This window comes from Westerdykella ornata (genome assembly GCF_010094085.1).
Source record: "Westerdykella ornata strain CBS 379.55 unplaced genomic scaffold EI97scaffold_2, whole genome shotgun sequence".
In the NCBI taxonomy this organism is placed as follows: domain Eukaryota; kingdom Fungi; phylum Ascomycota; class Dothideomycetes; order Pleosporales; family Sporormiaceae; genus Westerdykella; species Westerdykella ornata.
Window position 1 is genome coordinate 1,774,715 of NW_022986852.1, and position 19,472 is coordinate 1,794,186.

Below are 19,472 nucleotides of genomic sequence, written 5' to 3' on the forward strand. Positions count from 1 at the left end.
ATACTATCCTCGATAGTTCCTGAATCTGGCAATCACAAGACCGGCGACGTTTCCAATTTCCAGGTTTTCTGGTTGTTTCCTCTTTCCTTTTTCGCTCCTTCGTCTTCGCTTCTGCAAGCTTAGCATTGGGACGTCCAAGGCTGAGATGAGTACAATGATGTCCTGGGCCAAGAGAAGGGAGAAGCTTGGTTTTCTCGGTTTACGAGGAGGATGGTGGGAAGATGTGTGAGGGAGGAAGGTATAAGAAGAGCTGCATTTTTTATTTTGGTTTCGTTTCGTTTCCTCTCGTTTTGTCTCCGTCTGTCGGCTTCGTCCATTGACTTCCAACTCCTCACGGATCAAGCTTGAGCGAAGAGCAAAAGTGCCGCTTTTGCCCCTTCTCAACCGGTCCGTTTTGAGAAAGCAGAAGAAAAATAACCGGGAAAGATGAAGTCGCTCGTATTCCTCCTCGCCGCGGCCGCTCTGCCCGCCGCCATCGTCGCGCAGTCGTCTACTCCCGAGACTGCGACCGCGACGACTACAACGCCGCTAGGAGTGGCATCGTCGACGTCTGCTGTTTGCGAAGCGCATGGTGATCACTGGTTCGTTGACTTTTCCTCTCTCCCTTCCCCTCCTCCTCATCTTCTTCCTCCTCTTTCCGTCCCCCTCTTTCCGTCCTCCTCTCCCTCTTCCTCCTTCCCATCCCATGCCATCCCATCCCATCATTCCTTACACAGCACACTAACATATCTACCACCAGGCACTGCCCCCCCGGCGTCCCCACCCCAACCACCGCGCCCCACGACCACAACGACGATACACCCGATGATCATACCCATGAAGAAGAAGATGGAGAAGGCCACGACCATGACCATGAGGAAGATGATCATCACGACACGCACGTTACAGCTACCACGTGCGTTCCCCATGGCGACCATTGGCATTGTCCTTCTGGTGTCGCGGAGCCAATGACGCCGCCTGCGCCGGAGTCTTCGGCTTCGAGGACTTCTTCGGGCGCGAGTGCGGCGACGACGGGGACGACAACGAGTGCGGGGGGGACGACGAGTAGTGCGGCGGGGGGTCAGAATACGGGTGCGGCGGCGGGTAAGGTTGTGAGGGTCGGTGGGTGGGAGGGTGTGGTGTTGGGGGCTGTGGGTGTGGGAGCGCTGTTCGTTTGAGTTTAAGGGGAGTGGAGAGAGGAGGGAAGGAAAGGAGGGGATGGGTTGAGTGGAGGGTATGTATGTGCTTTTGTCTCTCCGTAGTGTGTCTAGGATTTGAGTCTTGTGTTTGTATGACTGGGTGGGTGAAGGTCTATCATGTCATGGGGAGTAATGAAGTGAATCAAGCACCTGGTTCATTAATATTTACTTGCTGGAAGGATTTGTACAGTACCAGATTCAACCTCTAGAAAGGTCAAGCTAATCACCTTTTTTTCCTCCCGATCCTGCTGTCCAGTGCTACTACGTCTTCTCCACATCTCCGTATTCAGTGAAAAGGTAGGTGTACAAAGCTCAGAAGTCGAAACGAGGAACAAAAAAAAAAAAAAAAAAAACCTTCTGATGATGACGCTCAGGGCAGCGTTCAGTATGATATTGGAAGCAGCAGGAGCAAAGTTTGGAGAAAAGAGATGTTTTCTTCGCATGGGTATCGTTATTTGTAGTGTACAGTATACAGTGCAAGGGAAAGAGAAAGGGACTAGGGACCTAGGTATACCTACCTAGGTATCCAGATACCGATATCCCCTCATCCCGCATCCCGCATCCATCATATCCATCTAACTTCCCTCAGCACCACAACCAAGTAATCCTCGTATTCCTCCCCACCTCACCATCTTTCAACCCCTCGTCGGACTCAACGGCCTATTGAACCCACCAACACGATTCATATACTGCCTCGCCTTCAACACCTTATCCTTCCTGACGCCGTAATTCCTCTCGTTCCCGGGCACCTTCGTCTCCTTTGTGCTCTTGAAACTGCCGAAGCCCATCACTTGGATGATCGTCCATGTTTCTTCGTCGACGCCATCTGGTGGTGATGCCGCTGTGGAGGGGTCTGTCATGGGTACGTCTTTAGTCTCATTGTCGTTGGGTACGTTGGGTTTCGAAGGAGCTGCGGTGGAAGCAGCGGGGCGGGCGTCCCGTCTCTCTCTATCGGCTCTAGGTCCCGATGGCGGCGCCGGTGGCGCTGTAGGTCGAGCGTCCCGGGGTTCCCGTCCTCGAGGCTCCCTCGCTGCATCGTGGTCTCGTTCCCGGTCTCTCTCTCCCCTCTCTCGCTCTCGATCACCTCGTGCAATCGGCGACCGCGACCGGTACCTCTGACCCTCTGCTCGTCCTCTCCCGCCTCGCTCCCGCCGTGGGCTCCGAGAGCGCTCGCGTCGGTCGCGGTCGCGGTCGTGGGGTGTGTTGCCACGCTCGTCGCGGCGTCTGGGTACGTGGTCCCGGCGGGTGGAGTGGGTGTCGCGGTCTCTGTGGTCCCTGCCGTCTCTGTCGTGGTGGGTTGGGCGGTCGCGGGAGCGGTCGCGCGGCATGGTTGTGGGATGTATGTGTTTGTGGACGTGGTTGGGTGGTGTGTGGATGTGGTGGGTATGGATGTATTTGTGTGGATGTGGTGTGTATGGATGTGGTTGTGTGGATGTAGTTGCGCTTGTAGTTGTGTGGTGTTGTGGGAGGGAAAGTGGTGGTGATGTTAGGTTGGATTGTTCTGAGGGTTGGAGAAGAGATGGCAAGTGGTCTGTGCGTTCTTAGCTTCCAAGCTCCGATCCAGTCCAGCTATATATTCATCCTTAAAGCTCGAGCGGTAATACTCAGCCGAGCATCCTCTACGTTATTCGGTTCGGCTTAGTGAGCAGTGTACAATAAATGTCCCTTTGAAGCAGTGTTGCATTTTGCGGACCTTCGTTTTTGCAACTTAGTTTTCGCGATGGCTGTACATGTCCTTGGACTGGTGCGTGAAGTATCTTGGACGAGTGGGTATACGAAACTGCAAGGCAAGGCTATTCACATCACAAGGAGAACAGAAATCTAATTTTTCATGATATATTGGGTAGCAGATATGCCATCGTTGTGGGGTATAAGTTTGATCAACCACCAACTCCAAAAAACACAGTAAAGAATGACTGCAACCCAGATCCTCCCACCTACCATCGCAAAGTGTCGGCAAAGACACGCAATAGCTAGCTAACAAAGTCAGCAGATCAACTAGCACTTGATTCAGAAACCCCTTTCCCCTTTCCATCCCCTTCACATCCCCATCCCCACACATACCCCAACACCCAGCACCCTAAATCTCATCCTCCTCCTCATCAAAGTCATCCTCAGACCCCATATCATAGAGAATCCGTCCCCCCTCACCAGCCTCCCCCATCGTCTTCTGCGCATCAAAATACGGCAGCACCACCTCCCCCCGCGCCGCCTTCTGCTTCTCCGTCAACCCCAGCTCAAACGTCGACTCCACGATGTCCGTCTTCGCTCCCACATTCCCATTGGCAGCCGCATTGACAAGCCCAATGACCTCGTCGCTCATGTACACGGGGTTCTTATCAAGCGTGGTGACAAACTCCTTCTTCAGCGTGCCCATGACCTGGCCCGGCAGCAGCGCCTCGTGATAATCGGACCCCCTGGACGGTCGCAGGAAGTACTTGCCCTTCTCCGCGCGACCCGATTTGCGGCGGAACTCGGCGTCGAGGACGATGCCGCGCGTGTCGTTTGCGTCCAGGCATTGGATGATTCCCTCGGCGCCCTGGAGGAGGCCGAAGGTCGGTTCGGGGAGGCTGCGGGCGGCGGCGGCTTTGGCGGCGAGGACGTGGGCGAAGGATTTGCATTCGATGATGGTCGTGGCGAGGTATTTGAGGAGGTTCAGGGGTGGAGGGGTGTATGGGTCGGTTTTGGTGGTGTCTGGGGCGAGGTCTTGGTGGTAGACGCCGACGAGGAGGGAGTTGTACTGGACGGCGACGAGGGCGAAGAGGGCGTTCATGGACATGTCTTTGAGGGCGAAGAGTTCGTGGAGGGAGTCGACGATGACGAGGCTGTCGGTGAAGTTCTTCATTGCTTGTTCGACTTCGTTGAGGAGGGTTGCGCCCGTGAGGCCGTCCCAGGCGGGGATGAAGGTGACGGAAGGGTGCGGAGTGCGCTTGGATTCGAAGGAGACGTAGACGATGTTGACGTTGCGAGAGAGGGCGCGGTACATGAACTCGTTGAGAAGCGGGGTGGCGCGCTGATTGAGGTCATCAAGGACCAAGGTGAACGGCGAAGAAGCCCGGCGGAGACCGAGCACGGAAGCCATGAGATGGACGGCATGGCGCTCAAACTGCGCAAGCGTCTTGGGGTGATGCATGACGTGGGTGATGTCCTTGCGGCCGTCGAAGCGGGTGCGAGGTTTGCGGATGCCGCCGCGGTGACGGTTGTCGGGCTTGAACCACTCCTTGCTGGTGCGGGAGCGGATGTCGGTCTTGGAGGCTCGGGTGATGGAAGAAGCGGTGGTCCGGACAGCAGGATGGAAGAAGATGCGGATGTTGGCGAACCAGTCGGGGACCTTGTCGCCTTGAACGTGGATGGCGAAGTCGGGAAGCTCCCTGAGGATGCGGCGGTCGATGTCAGTCATTGGGATCATGGTGGTGGACATGATGGCTGAAAAGGATGATAAACTGAGAATGAAACGGAAGCAGTAGCGATGTGATTTCAATCAAAAGAAGATGATTTCAGTCACTCAAAGCTGAGAAAGCTGGAGGTGACAAAGGAGAGAGGAAGGAGGGACGGAGGGCGGCGAGCTTTTATGCTCGAGGGGAGGGGCTGGGAATCCAGGAGGCTGGGATGAGGTTGGGAAGAGGTTGGAGAGGGGCTGGTAAAGCAGGCAGAAGAAGCCTAGCCATGCTTGAGCAGTGAGGGTGAAGATAGGCATTCACCGGAGGCGAAGGACTGGAGAGAGAAAAAGACCAGATGATAGAAAGAGTATTTCAAAGGCCACCGCAAGGCAACAAAGGTAATGAAACAAAGTAGACATTTATACCTTTCTCTCCCTTAATATATGCTAAATAGGACTTTACTTCTGCTTTGAGGCCAGTGGTAACTTCTTGGCTGTGTGATGTTGGATCTCTCGTGGGAAGAACTAAACCGGCGGAATATGGAACAGAAAGGAGATATGAAAGATAAGATAAAAAAGGACGTCGACAGCACTGCGGATTTGAATTTGCCGATGTATGAGCTTTTGGTAGTGAAGGACGGGAGTGGTGAAGGTGAAGATTGATATCAGAGACGATGCGCTAGTCCAATTTCGGCTAGTGCGGCCTCTCGGAACTTCAACTCCTCTCCACAGATCTAACCTACCAGACACAGTTGAAAGAACGATGAACTTGTGATGTTCCTATATCCACCGTTCAAGAAATAGATAATATGCCGCCGCAGAGCAGCAGCGCGTCTTCCACCAGGCCGCCGAGACCACGGTCGCCACACTTCCCACCCCACAATGCGCCGCGTGTCTGGTTCATCACGAATGGAACGTCGCCTATTGCCATTGCGCTGTCCAAGCAGGTGCTCGACCACGGCGACTATGTCGTAGCTGGGGTGTTGCCGACCGAGTTTGAAAAGAGAGAGGGCCCCGCTGAGGACTTCCGGACATTCCTCGACGAAGTGAAGAAGACGGAACGATGGCGCGAGCGATTGAGAGTTGTGGGTCTGGATGGGAGAATCGTGAGCCAGTGTCAAGCTGCCATTGCCGAAGCCGTGGAAGCGTTCGGGCGCATCGACGTGCTGCTGGGCGGCACGACCGAAGTCGTCATCGGGACGGTGGAAGAGCTGGGCCAGGACAGTCGCACCATCAGCCTGGTCGAGGACACTTTCGAGACCAACTTCTTCGCCAATGTCAACATCATCAAGGCTGTCCTGCCCGTCATGCGCAATCGGAAGAACGGCCACATAATCATGATGACTGGCATTACCGGTCACCTTGGCACCCCTGGACTGGGCTTGTACTGCTCGTCGCAGTGGGCCATTGAGGGCTACTGCGACAGCCTGGCCTACGAGATCGCCCCCTTCAACGTCAAGATGTCCATCGTCCAGGCGAACATGGAGATCAACGTCCTGACCAACCGCATGACGGCGGTTCCGCCCATGCTGGAGTACTCGCAGGCGGAGAACCCGGCCCCGCTGGCCCGCGACATCTTCTCCGGCCTACTGGACAAGCTCGAACGCGCGAACAACCCTTCGGCCGCTGCTGAGGAGAAATCGCCTGCAGAGAGCACTTCGGCAGGGAGTCCGGCCAGCTCCGTGCATGAGCCCACGACGGGTGACCTTCTCAGCTCCGACACGGTAACCTCACTCTACGCGCCGCTTCCCCCAGTGTTCAAGAGCTCCCTGATCGCCGAGACGGTGCATGCGCTGACCGCTATTGGCGGGCACGACAATCCGCCCGCACGTCACATTGTCGGCTTCGAAGGGGTCACGGCGGTCAAGGACAAGCTGAAGACTACGAGCGAAGAGCTGGAGGATTTCATCGAGGTCAGCAATGCCGTGGATATAGCACGGGATACGGGGCCGGCTACGCCACTAGCATAGACGAAACAGGGAGTGCGTGTAAATGCATTCTCTATAGAGTGGGGATGTGGTCTCTTTGACTGATCAGTTCAATCTGGTAAGCCTGTCCAGCCTCCAAAATGCCTTCATACTGATCCAGAGTCCCCTCCTAGATATCATACCGATCCGACTCATGCTTGACAGGCTTGTACTTGAAATAGTCAAACTTGGCCTCCAATGCCGTCCCGTTAATGTCCGAACAGGCCATGCCGACAAAGGCGCCTGTAAAGCTACCATGCTCCAGGTGCCCACCGCACTCATCCGACAGAATTGAGGCGTTGTACACGGGTCCAATCTCCTTCAGCTGCGCCTCCTCGCCGCCGAGCCCGTAGAAGAATTGAAGCCTCTTGCCCCGGATGCTGATACCCAGCTTGACTTTGCCTTCCTGCGGCAGCGGAACGGGATCCGCCAGCGGGAGCTTCAGCCTGCCCTCGGGCCACGAGGCCTCGGAGCTAAGAATCAGTAGCTCCCGCTTGCCATCCGCATGCGCCGTGACGGTGAGGTAGAAGAAGTTGTACCGACAATAGTACGCGGTCAGACCAGCAAACTGCCTCTCGTCATTTGGGCTAAACTCGACGACCGTCTCGGCATCGTATGAGAAGTGATTCTGGCGTTTTGCGACCAAGGTCTGCTCGAACCACGAGCCGATGGACTCGCGGCCAATCAAGACCAACTTCCCATCCTGGATCTTGAAGATGCGCTCGGGCTCTGGGGTCCTCAGCCACTGGAAATCGATGTGCAGTCCCTCCTTCTCGTCGAAGGTATACTTCTGCTCCTCCCAATACTTCTCCTCGTCCCTGGTTCCGGGAACGTCCACATAAAGACTCGGGCATGGGCCGTTCTTGACATACAGCCAATCGTCGTCACCCCAATACGCCTCCTGGATGGCCGTCTCCCTCCCAAGCACGCACCTCTTGAACTGGGTAATCGGCCGGCCGGTCAAATGCACCAGATACGTTTTCCCCTCGGGTGTCTCGACGATATCCCCATGGCCTGCGCGCTGCAACGACGCATTCGGGTAGGGCTCGGACGTGAGTATAGGATTCTTGGGATGCACCTCATAAGGTCCCCAAACATCCCTACTCCTCGCCAACGTACACGCATGCTCATACCCCGTGCCTCCCTCAGCCGTCAACAGATAATACCAACCATTCCTCTTATACAGATGGGGGCCCTCGACCAGATCCAGCTCCGTGCCTTTGAAAATCGTCTTCATGGGCCCGACCAGTTTCTTCGCCGCACCATCCCACTCCTGCAGCCTTATTCCCGCAAACAAGCGCGGCCGCCGCCGATGGTCCTGCAACATATTCACGAACCACTTCTTGCCCGTGTCCGGGTCGTGGAACAAGCTTGGGTCGAAACCAGAGGAGTTGACGTACATGGGATCGCTCCAGGGCCCCTCGATCTTGTCGGCTGTCACAATGTAGTTGTGCGTGTCCTTGAAACTGCCGTCTTTCCTCTTCACGTCCGTGTACACGAGGTAGAATTTGGAGCCGTCGTGGGTTAGGCAGGGCGCCCAGATGCCGCAGCTGTCCGGGTTGCCGCGCATGTCGAGCTGGGATTTGCGCGAGAGGGGCCGCGTCGTCAGGGTCCAGTTGGCGAGGTCCGTCGAGGACCAGATTTGCACTCCCGGGTACCATTCGAAGGTGGAGCAGGCGATGTAGTAGGTGCCGTTGACGTGGAGGACCGAGGGGTCGGCGTTGAAGCCTGGGAGGATGGGGTTGCGGATGGGTGGCATGGTGGGGGGCGATAGATGGCTTGACGGGAATGTTTTTTGTGGTGTCGAATATAGAGGGTCTGGAGAACTTATTCAGTTCTGCGGAAGAGGGGGAAAGCGGTTTCGCTTTTTGTTGGGTGGTGCAGATGGTGGTACTATTTATCTTTGTACGTCGTCCTCGGCGTTCACGACGGTGGGGTTGAGGGGAGGTAGCTACACTAATTACCATAGAGCTCCATGCCCATCTGGGAAATTCCACCCTCAAAGCCCAAATCCATTTTTATCCGGTGCCTAAGTATATTAATCCCCCCTCCCCCACCTTACCCACACTCGTGCCCCCCTCGTGTTCCCTGAAGTTGTCAAGTGGGCGAATGCATTGCCACTGTAACTGCATTTGCATTGCGTCTCCAACACTCTTGTGAGAAGACCGGGGGAATAAATAGGAGAGAGGCGAACGAGGGAAAAATGAGCAGGATGAGAGGATTCTCTGGCGAGGGGTATATCTACCGATAGGTACCATGTCCCTCCATCTTCTTTTCTGCGTACTACGTTCTAGGCATTGCGTAGCCTTCCACGCAGTCAAAAGAGTTTCTGAGGAGGCGTCGGTGGCCGTGGGTGGCGGGAAGACTGAGACGGTGGTAGATACCTAGGTACACAGTAGTATGTAGCCTAGTGGTTGGGTATTTAAACCCCCTTGCGGTAATCCGTCACTCTCATCGCCTCGCCTTATTAATAAGCTTTGGATGGGATGAGGGATGCTGGAACTTTGGAACTCAAACAGGAACCATATAAGTAGATGGTACGTGTGCGTAAGCGTGATACTGAGTACGTAATGTGTGTCACGATCTCTCAACTTATATCTCGGATGCAGTGAATTGCATATGTTCGTTCAACTGGCGATGCGGACTATAAGTGCAACATTCAACGTTCTTATTGCCAGACTTGGCGTCCACTCGCATACTAAGCACGACAAAAGTAACTCTTTCATGAATGAATGGTTGAACTGTGCCTGCACACCACCTACAAAACTCCATCCTGTTTTTATCATAACCAATCCATCCATATGCATGTTCATCCCTCATAACTTCGTTTCAGCATACCCCCAATTCTATGCTCATATATGTGCCGTGATCCCACCATTTTCATATACTCCCCTTCGCAAGCTCCGTCTGTCTCGATCTTCCTACTCACCAGTCTACCCGCCTGGCGCATCGCCGTTATTCGGGACCTCAGTCAGACACTCTGTCAAACACTCCGTCAAGACCTCTCTCCCCTCCCCCCCCTTTCTCCTCGCCGCCGGACTCCCAGTGCCAGTCACAGTCCCCATTTCTATTTCCTTCTGCCTCGCCTTCGCCCTCGCCTCAGCCAACCCCTTCCCACTGGGTAAATCGAACGGACTCGCCCTACTCTGCGTTGACCCCGGAACCAAGAGGCCCTTGTTGGCGGGTGTCGCGAGCACCTCTCCAGATGGATCATTGGGGGGACTAGCAGGGAGGGCTAGCGGATCGGCGCAGAAGATGTCGAGGAGTTTCTCGACGAGGGGGCGGAGGCGGTCTGGGTGCAGGTGCAAGGGGGAGGTGGTGATGTGTTGCCTCTGTAATAATAAGAGTTAGCAATCAGAAGAGAAAGAAAGAGAGGAGGAAAGAAAGAAAGATGCGGGATGCCCTGAAAGTAGAGGAGCGGGAGAAGGGGAGGTAAGTGGTGAAACTGACCAAAGCGAATGCCGCCCCTTTATACGCCTGGTGATATATCAGCTTGTACTCCTCATCCTTGGCCGCCTCTTCTTTCGCCACTTCTTCATTAAGACCCTGCTTCTGCTCCGCAGTTTCCAGTCCAGGGGCAGTGGAGCCCCGTCGCGATCGCGTCTTCTTTCGCTGCTGGAGGCCGTGCATGCGCATCGCGGCGAGCACGACTCGGGAGAGAGCTTCCTTATTCCGGGTTTCCAGTGTGGGTTCTTCTGCTTGGACAGGCACAGTGGCGACCTTTGACAGATTCGAGCGCTTCGTATCCTGCGGCCCTTTTCTGCTGAGAGGCCGGACGTCAGACGAAGATATACTTGGCGAACGAGACAGCGGTCGCGATGGTGGACGAGACAAAGCTGCGCCTGCAGATCCGGGTCGTGGGTCCGCGAAGGGTATCGCTTTGCCGTCGATGGAGATGGAGCGCCTGTGCGTGACGGACGGCTTGTTGTCGAGGGTTTTGGCGGCTGCGGCTGCGATGCTCTCGCCGCCTTTGCGTCGGGCTTTTTTGCGCCGTTGGGCGGCTTCTTCGAAGACATCGCGTTTCCGTTTGGGGGAGGAGGGGGTGGTGGTGGATTCGAGGGAGAAGGTGGAGGGTAGGAATTGTGGCTCCGTGGGATAGGATGCGTCCGATGTGTTTAGAGATGGTGAGGCAGGGCCAGTAGTGGGTGCGCTGGGTTTGTAGAGGAGATCTGAAGACAGTGGAAGAGCATGGACTCGTAGCTCAGGTAGAATCTCGGGCGTGCCATGTTCGGGCGAGGATGAAGGCGGAGTCGGAAAGGTACCATCTGCAGCTGCAGCTATGGTGCCATAGAACAGTATCTCTGTTATCCTGGGGTTCTTCTCATCCTTTATATCACCATCAACAGATACCAGGATGCCAATTGGCGACTGTGATCGCGCATGAGTCCACCATGGCTGCGCTGTGGACGGACTCTCCGGCGCGTCGACTTCGGATGCTGCTTTGCTTAGCAGTATTGACTCGAACCATGACTGTGTGTCTTCCGAGGATGCCCAGACGTCTAAGCTCGGTCCGGCGGCGAGATATAGAGGTACATGTGAGGTATCAACAGCTGCGAGGAAGCGGAGGGGGGATGCGGGGATCCGGAGAGTGGACGCGTTGTCTCGGGACGCGAATGTGATGTCTGAGGCTGTCAAATGAGAGGTTCAGCGTGGAAGGACAGTGCTTACCTTTGATCTCTGTGTTATCTGGAAGAAGGATGTCTCCGGTCCAAATTTCGGCCATACCGCTGTGTTGTACTGGGAGTGAGTTGCGGTTAGTGACAAAGGTCCAAACGCGAACTCTCCGCCGCGCTACGTACGCAATGACGCGCGAACACGTGCAGTGATGCTCACCATGAGCGCATTAGGCTCTTACCTAGGCAGAGACATGTTCTTTGCCCTTATATACTAGAGTAATTCTCGTTGAAGCTTTTGTTTCACTAAAGCACTTCATTCACAGGTTCCATTGCCATATCCGGCTAGCCCCAGGAACGGAGCAAACTGTGGCACTCCCGCGTGGCTGTGCGCCTCCGACAACGATATGTGTCCATAGCTCGCACCAACCCCACAACAACACCACAGCCGTGAAAAGTTGTGCAACACTCTCGCCCTGCATTCTCGCCTCCCTTCCTTTCCTTAAGCGTCTCGCCAATATGGCGCTCCTGGGCGCCATATCATTGGGCCTTCTCGCCCTCTCGCCCGTCGCCAGCGCGCAGGTCGCATCGGACATCGAGAAAGCGAGCAATGAAACGCTGTTTTGGGGACCGTACCGCCCGAATTTGTATTTCGGCGTCAGGCCGAGGGTGCCGAGGAGCTTGATGGGGGGATTGATGTGGACGCGGGTGGAGGACTATCAGAGTGTGCAGCATAGTAAGTATCGCCTTGAGGGAGTGCAATTGAGAGTTCCTTGATTGCCTGACGATGATAGACTTCAGACATACGTGCGAGCAGCACGAGCTCGATGGTTATGGCTGGGATGAATACGATGTCAGGACCGGAGGGCGACAAACGATTCACGACCCCGCGAATGGGATCGATATAACGACCGAGTTCATAAAGTTCCCGGGCGGACACAATGGTGGTAGCTGGGGAGCAAGAATAAGAGGGACGCCGAGGGAAGACGCATCTCCTGATCTAAAGACTACTGTGATATGGTACAATACGTTGGAGGGCCTGGGGAGCTTAGAAGTCGTTAATGAGGACGCGGAAGAGACGGGTGCTGAGGGCGATGTAGTGCTGAAGGGACAGACTGTGGAGCTGGGAGACTTTGAGGTGCGGGTAACGGAGGGTCAAGGAGCCCACCCTCGGCACACGCACCCAAGTTACGATGAGAAGCCTTTGGATCGGACCTTGGTACACAGCACCCAATTACCTACGGAGGCACTATGGCAGACCAAGGCCGTCCTGTTCACGCACATGAAGAGCGAGATCGACCAAGCTGTCGGGAAATACGAAGAAAACAATCCTCCGCCGCCGCCTCAAATTTATACTATCAAGCATGCTCCTGGAAGCGGTAACCTGCATATGATACAGAAGGTATTTGAAGGGCCGTTTGAGTTCGACATCCTGTTCTCGTCCGGTTCAGCGCCGAAGAAGATCACGTCGGAAGATTTGACGGAGCAGATCAAGTCCGTTACTGCCAGCTTCTCGTCCCGGTTTATCGAAATCTTCAAACCCCAGCCGCCATTCCTCAAGGAGCGATACCAGGAGTTTTCGAAGTCGTTGTTTTCAAACCTCATTGGAGGGATTGGGTATTTCTTCGGTGACTCCCGCGTCGACCGATCGTATGATCCAGCTTACGAAGAGGACAACGAAGGTTTCTGGGAAGATGCGGCTGAGGCGCGGAGCAGGAACACCGCGCAGTTCGAAGGGCCGTCCGAGCTGTTTACCAGTATACCCTCGCGTCCCTTCTTCCCTCGAGGGTTCCTCTGGGATGAAGGCTTCCATCTCTTGCCGGTTATCGACTGGGACATAGACCTAACGCTGGATATCATCAAGAGTTGGTTCAAGCTGATGGACGAGGATGGCTGGATTGCTCGAGAGCAGATCCTTGGTGCTGAAGCTCGCAGCAAAGTGCCGGCTGAGTTCCAAGTGCAATACCCCCATTACGCGAACCCGCCGACACTGTTCATGGTCATTACTACCTTCCTCGACAAGCTAGATGCTGTGTCATCCGACTCCAGCAGCGAGAAACTGCTCAAGGAGAAATCTTACTACATGCAGCTGTCCAACCGCGAAGCGGCACTGCAATATCTGCGCACTCTCTACCCACTGCTGAAGCGCCATTACTTCTGGTTCCGCAAAACCCAAGCCGGGGATATCAAATCGTATGATCGAGAGGCATTCTCCACAAAGGAAGGATATCGCTGGCGCGGCCGTACTCCTCAACACATCCTCACCTCCGGCCTCGACGACTACCCTCGTGCACAGCCCCCGCATCCCGGCGAGCTCCACGTCGACCTCATCTCTTGGATGGGCATGATGACCAAGGCCATACGACGCATCGCCATCTACCTGGACGAGGCCGACGACGCCGCTGAGTTTGCCAAGTATGAAGAAGCCATCCTGCATAACATTGATGACCTGCACTGGTCCAAGAAAGACAACATGTACTGCGATGCCACTATTGACGACTACGAGGAGCACAAACTCGTCTGTCACAAGGGTTATATCTCACTGTATCCGTTTTTGACAGGCTTGATGGGGCCCGATAGTCCGCACCTGGCCGCTGTGCTGGATTTGATGGCCGATCCGGAGGAGCTGTGGAGTCCGTATGGCTTGCGCAGCTTGAGTAAGAGCGATGAGTTTTATCATACCGGAGAGGATTACTGGAGAGGTCCCATTTGGATTAATATGAATTATCTGGCTTTGAGTCAGTTGCTGGTACGTCTACCGTTCTTCTCGCCTCCTAAGCTCCCATGTGATGGAACTCTTGCTAACGCCGAAGTTGTAGGACATTGCACAATCTTCCGGACCTCACCAAGCGCGCGCCAAACAGCTCTACAGGGAGTTGAGGAAGAATATCGTAAACACAGTGTACGAGAGTTGGAAGGAGACAGGATTTGCATGGGAGCAGTATAATCCTGAGACTGGGAAAGGTCAGCGGACGCAGCATTTTACGGGGTGGACTAGCTTGGTGGTGAAGATTATGGGGATGCCGGATTTGAGTGGAGGAAAAGTTGCGGAGGGGAAGCAGGAGAGGGTGAAGGATGAGCTGTGATCAGCTTCTTTATTACCAGTGAAGGGATTGCTGCCACCTCTTTTCACGTCCGGCTGAACATGAGCCTGCGCGCAAACGCTGGCAACCTTTCAACTGGCTGTTTCTTCCTCTTATGATAGAGCCTCCGTCCAGGTATAATCAGCCTTAAGCCGCCGTGCCCTAGTGGCGTAATTAGGATGTGACCAATTGAATCACTGCGGGATGGGTACTCCAGTTTGAGGCAGAAGTACAGGGGGTTGTTCAGTCGGACGTGAAGAGGAGGTAAACCTGTGACGAGGATGCGAATGTTTGGGGTTCGATGTCATGGACTTGTTATCGTCCAGAAATTAGATGCGGTACCGCTTCGGCGGGGGGATAGTCTGCATGCCTAAGTTCAGTATCCTGCCAGGGCCACATTCTTGAGTAAAAAGCTTCCTCGAGATCGGTCGTCGGCCCATGGTCTTCCATGAATCCAGCCTTGAACAGGCGGTTGGATTCCACGTAGACTTCATAGTCTTCTGCAGGAACCATTCCTCCGTGCGGCAAGACTTTGAAGAAGTCACTGTAGCCGTGGATCCAGGTTGCCAGCGCCTGATGAGCTTCCCACGCCTCTGAGTGAGCTCGTAGTTTTTCTTGGCTGAAGCTTATAGGAAAACGGGTTGAACTCGAGTTGTATGACTTCAACTGCGACCAATCACAATTCCTCAGTTCCAGAAGGGATTGTCGGAATAAAGGAACATTGTCAGTCTCATAAGCGCCAGTGACATATTTGGCCGGGTTGACAAGTCGGTCCCGGTGTCGAAAGTGCGTGGCGGTCCATGTACTCTCATGCATCGATTTAGTCAGAGTATCGTACAAGTATAGCGGGTGGGCCTGTCCTTTCAAGAAGGGAGGATACACATGATGAAAATATGCCTCCGATATGAATGCACCCTGCCAACCGATGACTGAGGTCAACCGCATGGTTTCGGGGTCGACGAAGATGTTCTCAGGGTTTAGATTCCGAAGCGCAAACTCTGACCTGAGCGGTGGAAGCCAGAGATGTGGCAATAGGTCGATATACTTTTGTAATAAGGCCATGTACTCGTTAGGAGACTCATATGTCCCAAGATAGGGGTTTATTTGTGGCTTGGCGAGTTTCCTTGTCCACTCTTGTTCATTTCGCGCTAAAGCAATCATGTGCCCGAGCGTATTGATCCCTAGACAAGTTAGCACGAAAGCCCTTTTTCTAGACTAGAAACTTAGAAGGCCCTCGATCAAGTTGAAGGAGACTCAGTTTATCTTGCCATAGGTCTGCCGCAAGGGAGGGCCCAAGAACATAATCCTTGGTCACGGAGTAATCGAAATCCAGAAGCCATTCGCGTGCGATATATGCGACCTCTACTTCCATAGACTTGGCAGATTTCCCAACTAGGTCATCTCTGAAGTAGAGGCAGCCATCGCCGTAAAATATTGCAGATGTCAATTTCGTTTCGAACGTGAGGATCTCTCGCATAATCACTTCCTGCATGCCGTATGATAGCTCGTCCCAGAATTTGCTCAGTCGCTCTCCGGGAGCCTTCTCTTCAATAATGTACTCGGCGCCAACTGGGTTATCAGCATTGCATGAGTATGCTTTGACGCCGGGAACCGGAACAGGGAAAATCCGTCGAACCTACACCAGGTCAGAATCAAGTACAGCACGACAAAAAAAATACGTACAAAATCTCGCGTCGCGACCTCGGAAGCAGTCGTGTAGAAAGGCGGGCGGGCATTGGGGTTCGGAACTCTAGCTACGACCTCGCCTCCATTGTCCGTAGTCAGGAGGAATGCTTTGTTATGTTGTCCTTCGAGCAGTTTCAACAACTTGACACCTTCATCGTCCAGTTGCATGGGATTATCAACTAGTGGTTGACAGCGTCTTGACTTCACTTACAATGACGTGAGCCATTCCCAGCAGCCGCCACCGCTACGTTAACGAGAGCAGGTACGTTGAATTTCCGATACCGTGCGGCAAGCTGCGATGGTTCGTCATGACTGCGCACTATCAGACTGGTCCTGTGTCTGCTGAACGCTGGGTCAATCTTACAGCCAACGATATCGAGTGAATTTGAAGAGCTCCTCCTCAGTAACATCTTGCTCTGAGAGCATGGTCAGCAGAGTTTTCTAAGACGAGCTCTTTTCCTACCAGTGCCATCCTCTAGCTCTTTTCGCAGTACGGGCATTGCCTTCGTGCTAAGGTGCCGTTGGAGTAGATATTGAGTCGTGTGAAATCGCTGAGCAGCCCAAAGTAAGGGCGCTGCCCCTTTGGCCTGTAGATACGGGAAAGCATCCTTATTATGGGAAGTTGGATGTGGAGTTGGTTCGAAGGAGCGGTCCTCTCCAAGGTGTACCTCCCCATTACGTGGGGGAAAGGCTAGCGCGTCTTGGCTCACGAGCTAAGCTACTAACAGCAGTTTTTGAACGTTATTGCCGTATCATATATTACGTCATGGTCCATCTCTATCTGTTAACGACATGTGAAATAACTCGGCATGTGAATATTATTCCTGCGGCTTAGGTGTCTTTGTAAAAGCAACGAATAGATAGGTTGTTGTGTTGCTGATTTTAGCGCCGCATCCATCTCCAACAATGTGGCCAAGCTGCAGATGGTCATAGTGCTGTAGGTTACGTTGAGAGTCATTTAATGGACGACGACAGCAAGACCTATATTCCGAATGGCAAGCTCTGACGCTGGGCTGCTTTTTCACCACTAATCCGACTATCATTTCCATGTATACCCTAATAATTTCACCGGCCAGAAACCAGAGTTGGAAGTATCCCAGCGTCATACCCTACGCGGGTTAGTGCGTTCAAGATAAATAAACGGTAACCGGGCGCCATTATCTGCGACAACTCACATAGGCAGCATTTCCTCAACCAGAGCGGCGCAGGGCGGACCGCAAGAAAGCTGGATCGGACTCCGTTCAGCTGAAAGTCCTTTTTTGTTTGCCTTCTAGGTTGCCTTTTCCATTGGTCTTGTGTGACAACAACCCTCGAGGATTCACCGGTCTTTTCCACTCTGTCGGGTCAATTGCAGTGCGTGCGACCAGGACAAGCCACGAGATAGATTGAAGCTGATGCAAACGTTCGCCTTATTTTCAACAGTTGAGACGACCCATGGTGCCAATCTCCATCGGTCTCAAATGCCGCCTACGACTTTTGCATAGCTTAAACCCCATGTTCGGAAGAATCTCTTGAAATATCCATTTGACTACGGTCCCATGCAGTGCTTCCCAAGGGTTCATACTTGAGCCCCATACGACTTCTCGGCAGAGCAGCATTGTTGTAGGAACAAGTCCTCTTTCAAGGTACAGTTGGTAACATTGAGAAGCAATCTGTAAAAGAGTGGGATTTTGGTCAAGTGTGGGCTGCCTCCTCGTAGGACTAATCTCGTTTCCTCTAGTGTGCGATATTGTATCCTAACCTCGCATCTCAGGTCCTGTTTACTGTGCACATGGGAATGTGGAATGTAGCCAAAGCCTTTGGCCGTTAGTGACCGGAATTGCGCTCATCATTTAAGTCGCCGACTACGCACATGTCTAATGCATATTTAATATACACACCCACGTGCGGTCCTCGCCAATCACGAAGCTATAGCCTCCGCCGACGCTCGTATTCTACGGGCATGTACCCCCCCGCCGTTATCTACATAATTGGCGGACTACTCTTCACCGTCTTATATTTGCTTACCGAGATCGGGTCGTTGCAAGTGCTTCACAGAAACCCCGTTGAGCATCTCTCCCAATGTCGCCCGCACGCATCATGAGCCAGCAGCATGTCTGAACTTCCAAAGGACTTGTGGAATACGCCGGCTCTCGAGCCGCCCCCAGGCGTAACACCCCATTTCGTCACATTCTCGCCGGATCTGAAGTTCTACCTTGGAATGTCGTTATGCACCATCATACCTGGATTACTCGTCATTCTACGCTTCTATAACAAAATCAGGATAGTTCGGAAGACCGACCTGGCTGATTGTGCGTTACCCATTTCCCAAGGCTCGAACTAGAGCTGACTGAAAACAGACAGCATTCTGGTGTCTTTTGTTAGTCTTGCAAGACCGCAGGTTCTATCTGAGCCACTGCTGATTCCGGCAAGCTACTACTGCTTGCCATCGTGGGCATCGCACGGATGACAAGTCGCTTTGGCGTTGGAGTCCATCAATGGAATATACGACTCGTGGACTACATGCGTCAAGCATATGTAAGTATTCCAAATTGTGCCTTGAAGCATTGAAAACTCATCCGGCTAGTGGCTCTACATCGGTGAACTTCTGTATGGCCCAACTATATTTCTGATCAAAGCCGCCATCGTTCTCCAGTACATCCAACTGTTCGCACCCCTCCGGTGCCTCGACCCATTTGTGTACATCGGCGGATGGGTGACGATTCTACTCATGTTCCTCTCTTACACTACGATGTTTTTTGTCCTCCTTTTCATGTGTAGGCCCAGAGAGAAGTTATGGAATCCATACCACAAGGACGGAGAATGCTTAGACGCCTATCCGCTGGTATACTCGATCCCTGCCATCAATGTCATATATGACCTTGCGGTTATGCTGCTCCCAGTTCCATCAATATGGAAGCTGCATATTCCGCTGAAAAAGAAGTGTGGCATTATCTTGCTATTTGCCACTGGTTTAGTGTAAGTAACTACTGGATTTTGACCATATTCTATTGAGGTTGATCCAGACCTGGAAGTAGCTGGGTTATGAGAACTGACACTTCAGCAGAGCGACAGTCGCCACCTGGATGCGGATTTTCTACACGGTAGAATTCAAGGGCTCGAGGACCAAGATTAATACGTCCTACATGATGGCATTCGCTGGGCTGTCATCTGTGGTTGAGATCGCACTTGGAATCACTATCGCCTGCTGTCTATCTCTGACGAAGTTTCTGAGTGTAAAGTTAAAAGAGCTGTCGAATTTCTCCCGTTCTGTTTCAAAAAGGTTCACAGAGGGTTGGAACTCACTCAACATCAAGCAGACCAAGTCCAACACATCCGGTGGCTCCATGGACATCACTCCTCCGCGAAGCATTGATGCAGTTTGCGGGCCGTCTGAGCCATCGCTCACGTCTGGTGGCGGGAGTTTCACGTTGAAAGATATTCCCACGGACAGTGAGGAAGTATGACTTTGTAAAAGGCTCGTGAATGGGCAAGCAGGGAAGTTTCAACAACGTAGATGGATTTTTTATAGAGGCCATGTCCACGTTGGTACGATATATTCAACAATTCCGCAATCTTCTGTTGCA

General features: G+C 53.4%; 9 protein-coding genes across 9 annotated transcripts; 4 read left to right on the forward strand and 5 right to left on the reverse strand.

Moving 5' to 3' along the window:
* The first annotated feature begins 82 nt into the window (after nt 1–82).
* Nucleotides 83–1,247, forward strand: EI97DRAFT_124922 (uncharacterized protein). The gene is made up of 3 exons (XM_033793064.1): nt 83–581; nt 740–1,026; nt 1,144–1,247. Exons 1-3 carry the CDS (start codon nt 427–429, stop codon nt 1,155–1,157), a joined length of 456 nt encoding a protein of 151 aa, XP_033658065.1. The 5' UTR covers nt 83–426; the 3' UTR covers nt 1,158–1,247.
* A 566-nt stretch (nt 1,248–1,813) lies between these two features.
* Nucleotides 1,814–2,038, reverse strand: EI97DRAFT_370100 (uncharacterized protein; the record flags this gene model as incomplete). The annotated part of the gene is made up of 1 exon (XM_033795217.1): nt 1,814–2,038. One exon carries the CDS (start codon nt 2,036–2,038, stop codon nt 1,814–1,816), a length of 225 nt encoding a protein of 74 aa, XP_033658066.1.
* A 995-nt stretch (nt 2,039–3,033) lies between these two features.
* On the reverse strand, nt 3,034–5,066 carry EI97DRAFT_430232 (uncharacterized protein). Its single transcript, XM_033797633.1, has one exon. The coding sequence runs from the start codon at nt 4,597–4,599 to the stop codon at nt 3,259–3,261; it is 1,341 nt and encodes a 446-aa protein (XP_033658067.1). The 5' UTR covers nt 4,600–5,066; the 3' UTR covers nt 3,034–3,258.
* A 245-nt stretch (nt 5,067–5,311) lies between these two features.
* On the forward strand, nt 5,312–6,610 carry EI97DRAFT_125133 (short chain dehydrogenase/reductase family protein-like protein). The gene has a single exon (XM_033793066.1). The coding sequence runs from the start codon at nt 5,367–5,369 to the stop codon at nt 6,525–6,527; it is 1,161 nt and encodes a 386-aa protein (XP_033658068.1). The 5' UTR covers nt 5,312–5,366; the 3' UTR covers nt 6,528–6,610.
* On the reverse strand, nt 6,592–8,413 carry EI97DRAFT_125120 (uncharacterized protein). Its single transcript, XM_033793065.1, has one exon. It carries the CDS (start codon nt 8,281–8,283, stop codon nt 6,655–6,657), a length of 1,629 nt encoding a protein of 542 aa, XP_033658069.1. The 5' UTR covers nt 8,284–8,413; the 3' UTR covers nt 6,592–6,654.
* Nucleotides 8,414–9,209: 796 nt separating this feature from the next.
* EI97DRAFT_430235 (uncharacterized protein) lies at nt 9,210–11,426 on the reverse strand. The gene is made up of 3 exons (XM_033797634.1): nt 11,193–11,426; nt 9,975–11,146; nt 9,210–9,856 (listed from the first exon to the last, which is right to left on the reverse strand). Exons 1-3 carry the CDS (start codon nt 11,245–11,247, stop codon nt 9,458–9,460), a joined length of 1,626 nt encoding a protein of 541 aa, XP_033658070.1. The 5' UTR covers nt 11,248–11,426; the 3' UTR covers nt 9,210–9,457.
* EI97DRAFT_430236 (glucosidase I) lies at nt 11,412–14,686 on the forward strand. The gene is made up of 4 exons (XM_033797635.1): nt 11,412–11,873; nt 11,932–13,886; nt 13,957–14,092; nt 14,240–14,686. The coding sequence occupies exons 1-4, from the start codon at nt 11,657–11,659 to the stop codon at nt 14,278–14,280; spliced, it is 2,349 nt and encodes a 782-aa protein (XP_033658071.1). The 5' UTR covers nt 11,412–11,656; the 3' UTR covers nt 14,281–14,686.
* Nucleotides 14,536–16,406, reverse strand: EI97DRAFT_455423 (uncharacterized protein; the record flags this gene model as incomplete). The annotated part of the gene is made up of 6 exons (XM_033800643.1): nt 14,536–15,401; nt 15,475–15,856; nt 15,904–16,085; nt 16,118–16,218; nt 16,271–16,322; nt 16,370–16,406. The coding sequence occupies 6 exons, from the start codon at nt 16,404–16,406 to the stop codon at nt 14,536–14,538; spliced, it is 1,620 nt and encodes a 539-aa protein (XP_033658072.1).
* Nucleotides 16,407–17,921: 1,515 nt separating this feature from the next.
* Nucleotides 17,922–19,352, forward strand: EI97DRAFT_498677 (uncharacterized protein; the record flags this gene model as incomplete). The annotated part of the gene is made up of 5 exons (XM_033802570.1): nt 17,922–18,197; nt 18,246–18,265; nt 18,319–18,423; nt 18,473–18,864; nt 18,953–19,352. Exons 1-5 carry the CDS (start codon nt 17,999–18,001, stop codon nt 19,350–19,352), a joined length of 1,116 nt encoding a protein of 371 aa, XP_033658073.1. The 5' UTR covers nt 17,922–17,998.
* Nucleotides 19,353–19,472: the final 120 nt, after the last annotated feature.

Bases quoted from the DNA above. Each gene is read 5' to 3' on its own strand.
- EI97DRAFT_124922 (XM_033793064.1), top strand. From the start codon at position 427: ATGAAGTCGCTCGTATTCCTCCTCGCCGCGGCCGCTCTGCCCGCCGCC. The intron at 582-739 runs GTTCGTTGACTT...ATCTACCACCAG, and splicing joins GAAGCGCATGGTGATCACTG to GCACTGCCCCCCCGGCGTCC.
- EI97DRAFT_430232 (XM_033797633.1), bottom strand. From the start codon at position 4,599: ATGTCCACCACCATGATCCCAATGACTGACATCGACCGCCGCATCCTC.
- EI97DRAFT_125133 (XM_033793066.1), top strand. From the start codon at position 5,367: ATGCCGCCGCAGAGCAGCAGCGCGTCTTCCACCAGGCCGCCGAGACCA.
- EI97DRAFT_125120 (XM_033793065.1), bottom strand. From the start codon at position 8,283: ATGCCACCCATCCGCAACCCCATCCTCCCAGGCTTCAACGCCGACCCC.
- EI97DRAFT_430235 (XM_033797634.1), bottom strand. From the start codon at position 11,247: ATGGCCGAAATTTGGACCGGAGACATCCTTCTTCCAGATAACACAGAG. The intron at 11,147-11,192 runs GTAAGCACTGTC...TGACAGCCTCAG, and splicing joins AGATAACACAGAGATCAAAG to ACATCACATTCGCGTCCCGA. The intron at 9,857-9,974 runs GTCAGTTTCACC...TTATTATTACAG, and splicing joins AAGGGGCGGCATTCGCTTTG to AGGCAACACATCACCACCTC.
- EI97DRAFT_430236 (XM_033797635.1), top strand. From the start codon at position 11,657: ATGGCGCTCCTGGGCGCCATATCATTGGGCCTTCTCGCCCTCTCGCCC. The intron at 11,874-11,931 runs GTAAGTATCGCC...TGACGATGATAG, and splicing joins CTATCAGAGTGTGCAGCATA to ACTTCAGACATACGTGCGAG. The intron at 13,887-13,956 runs GTACGTCTACCG...CCGAAGTTGTAG, and splicing joins TGGCTTTGAGTCAGTTGCTG to GACATTGCACAATCTTCCGG.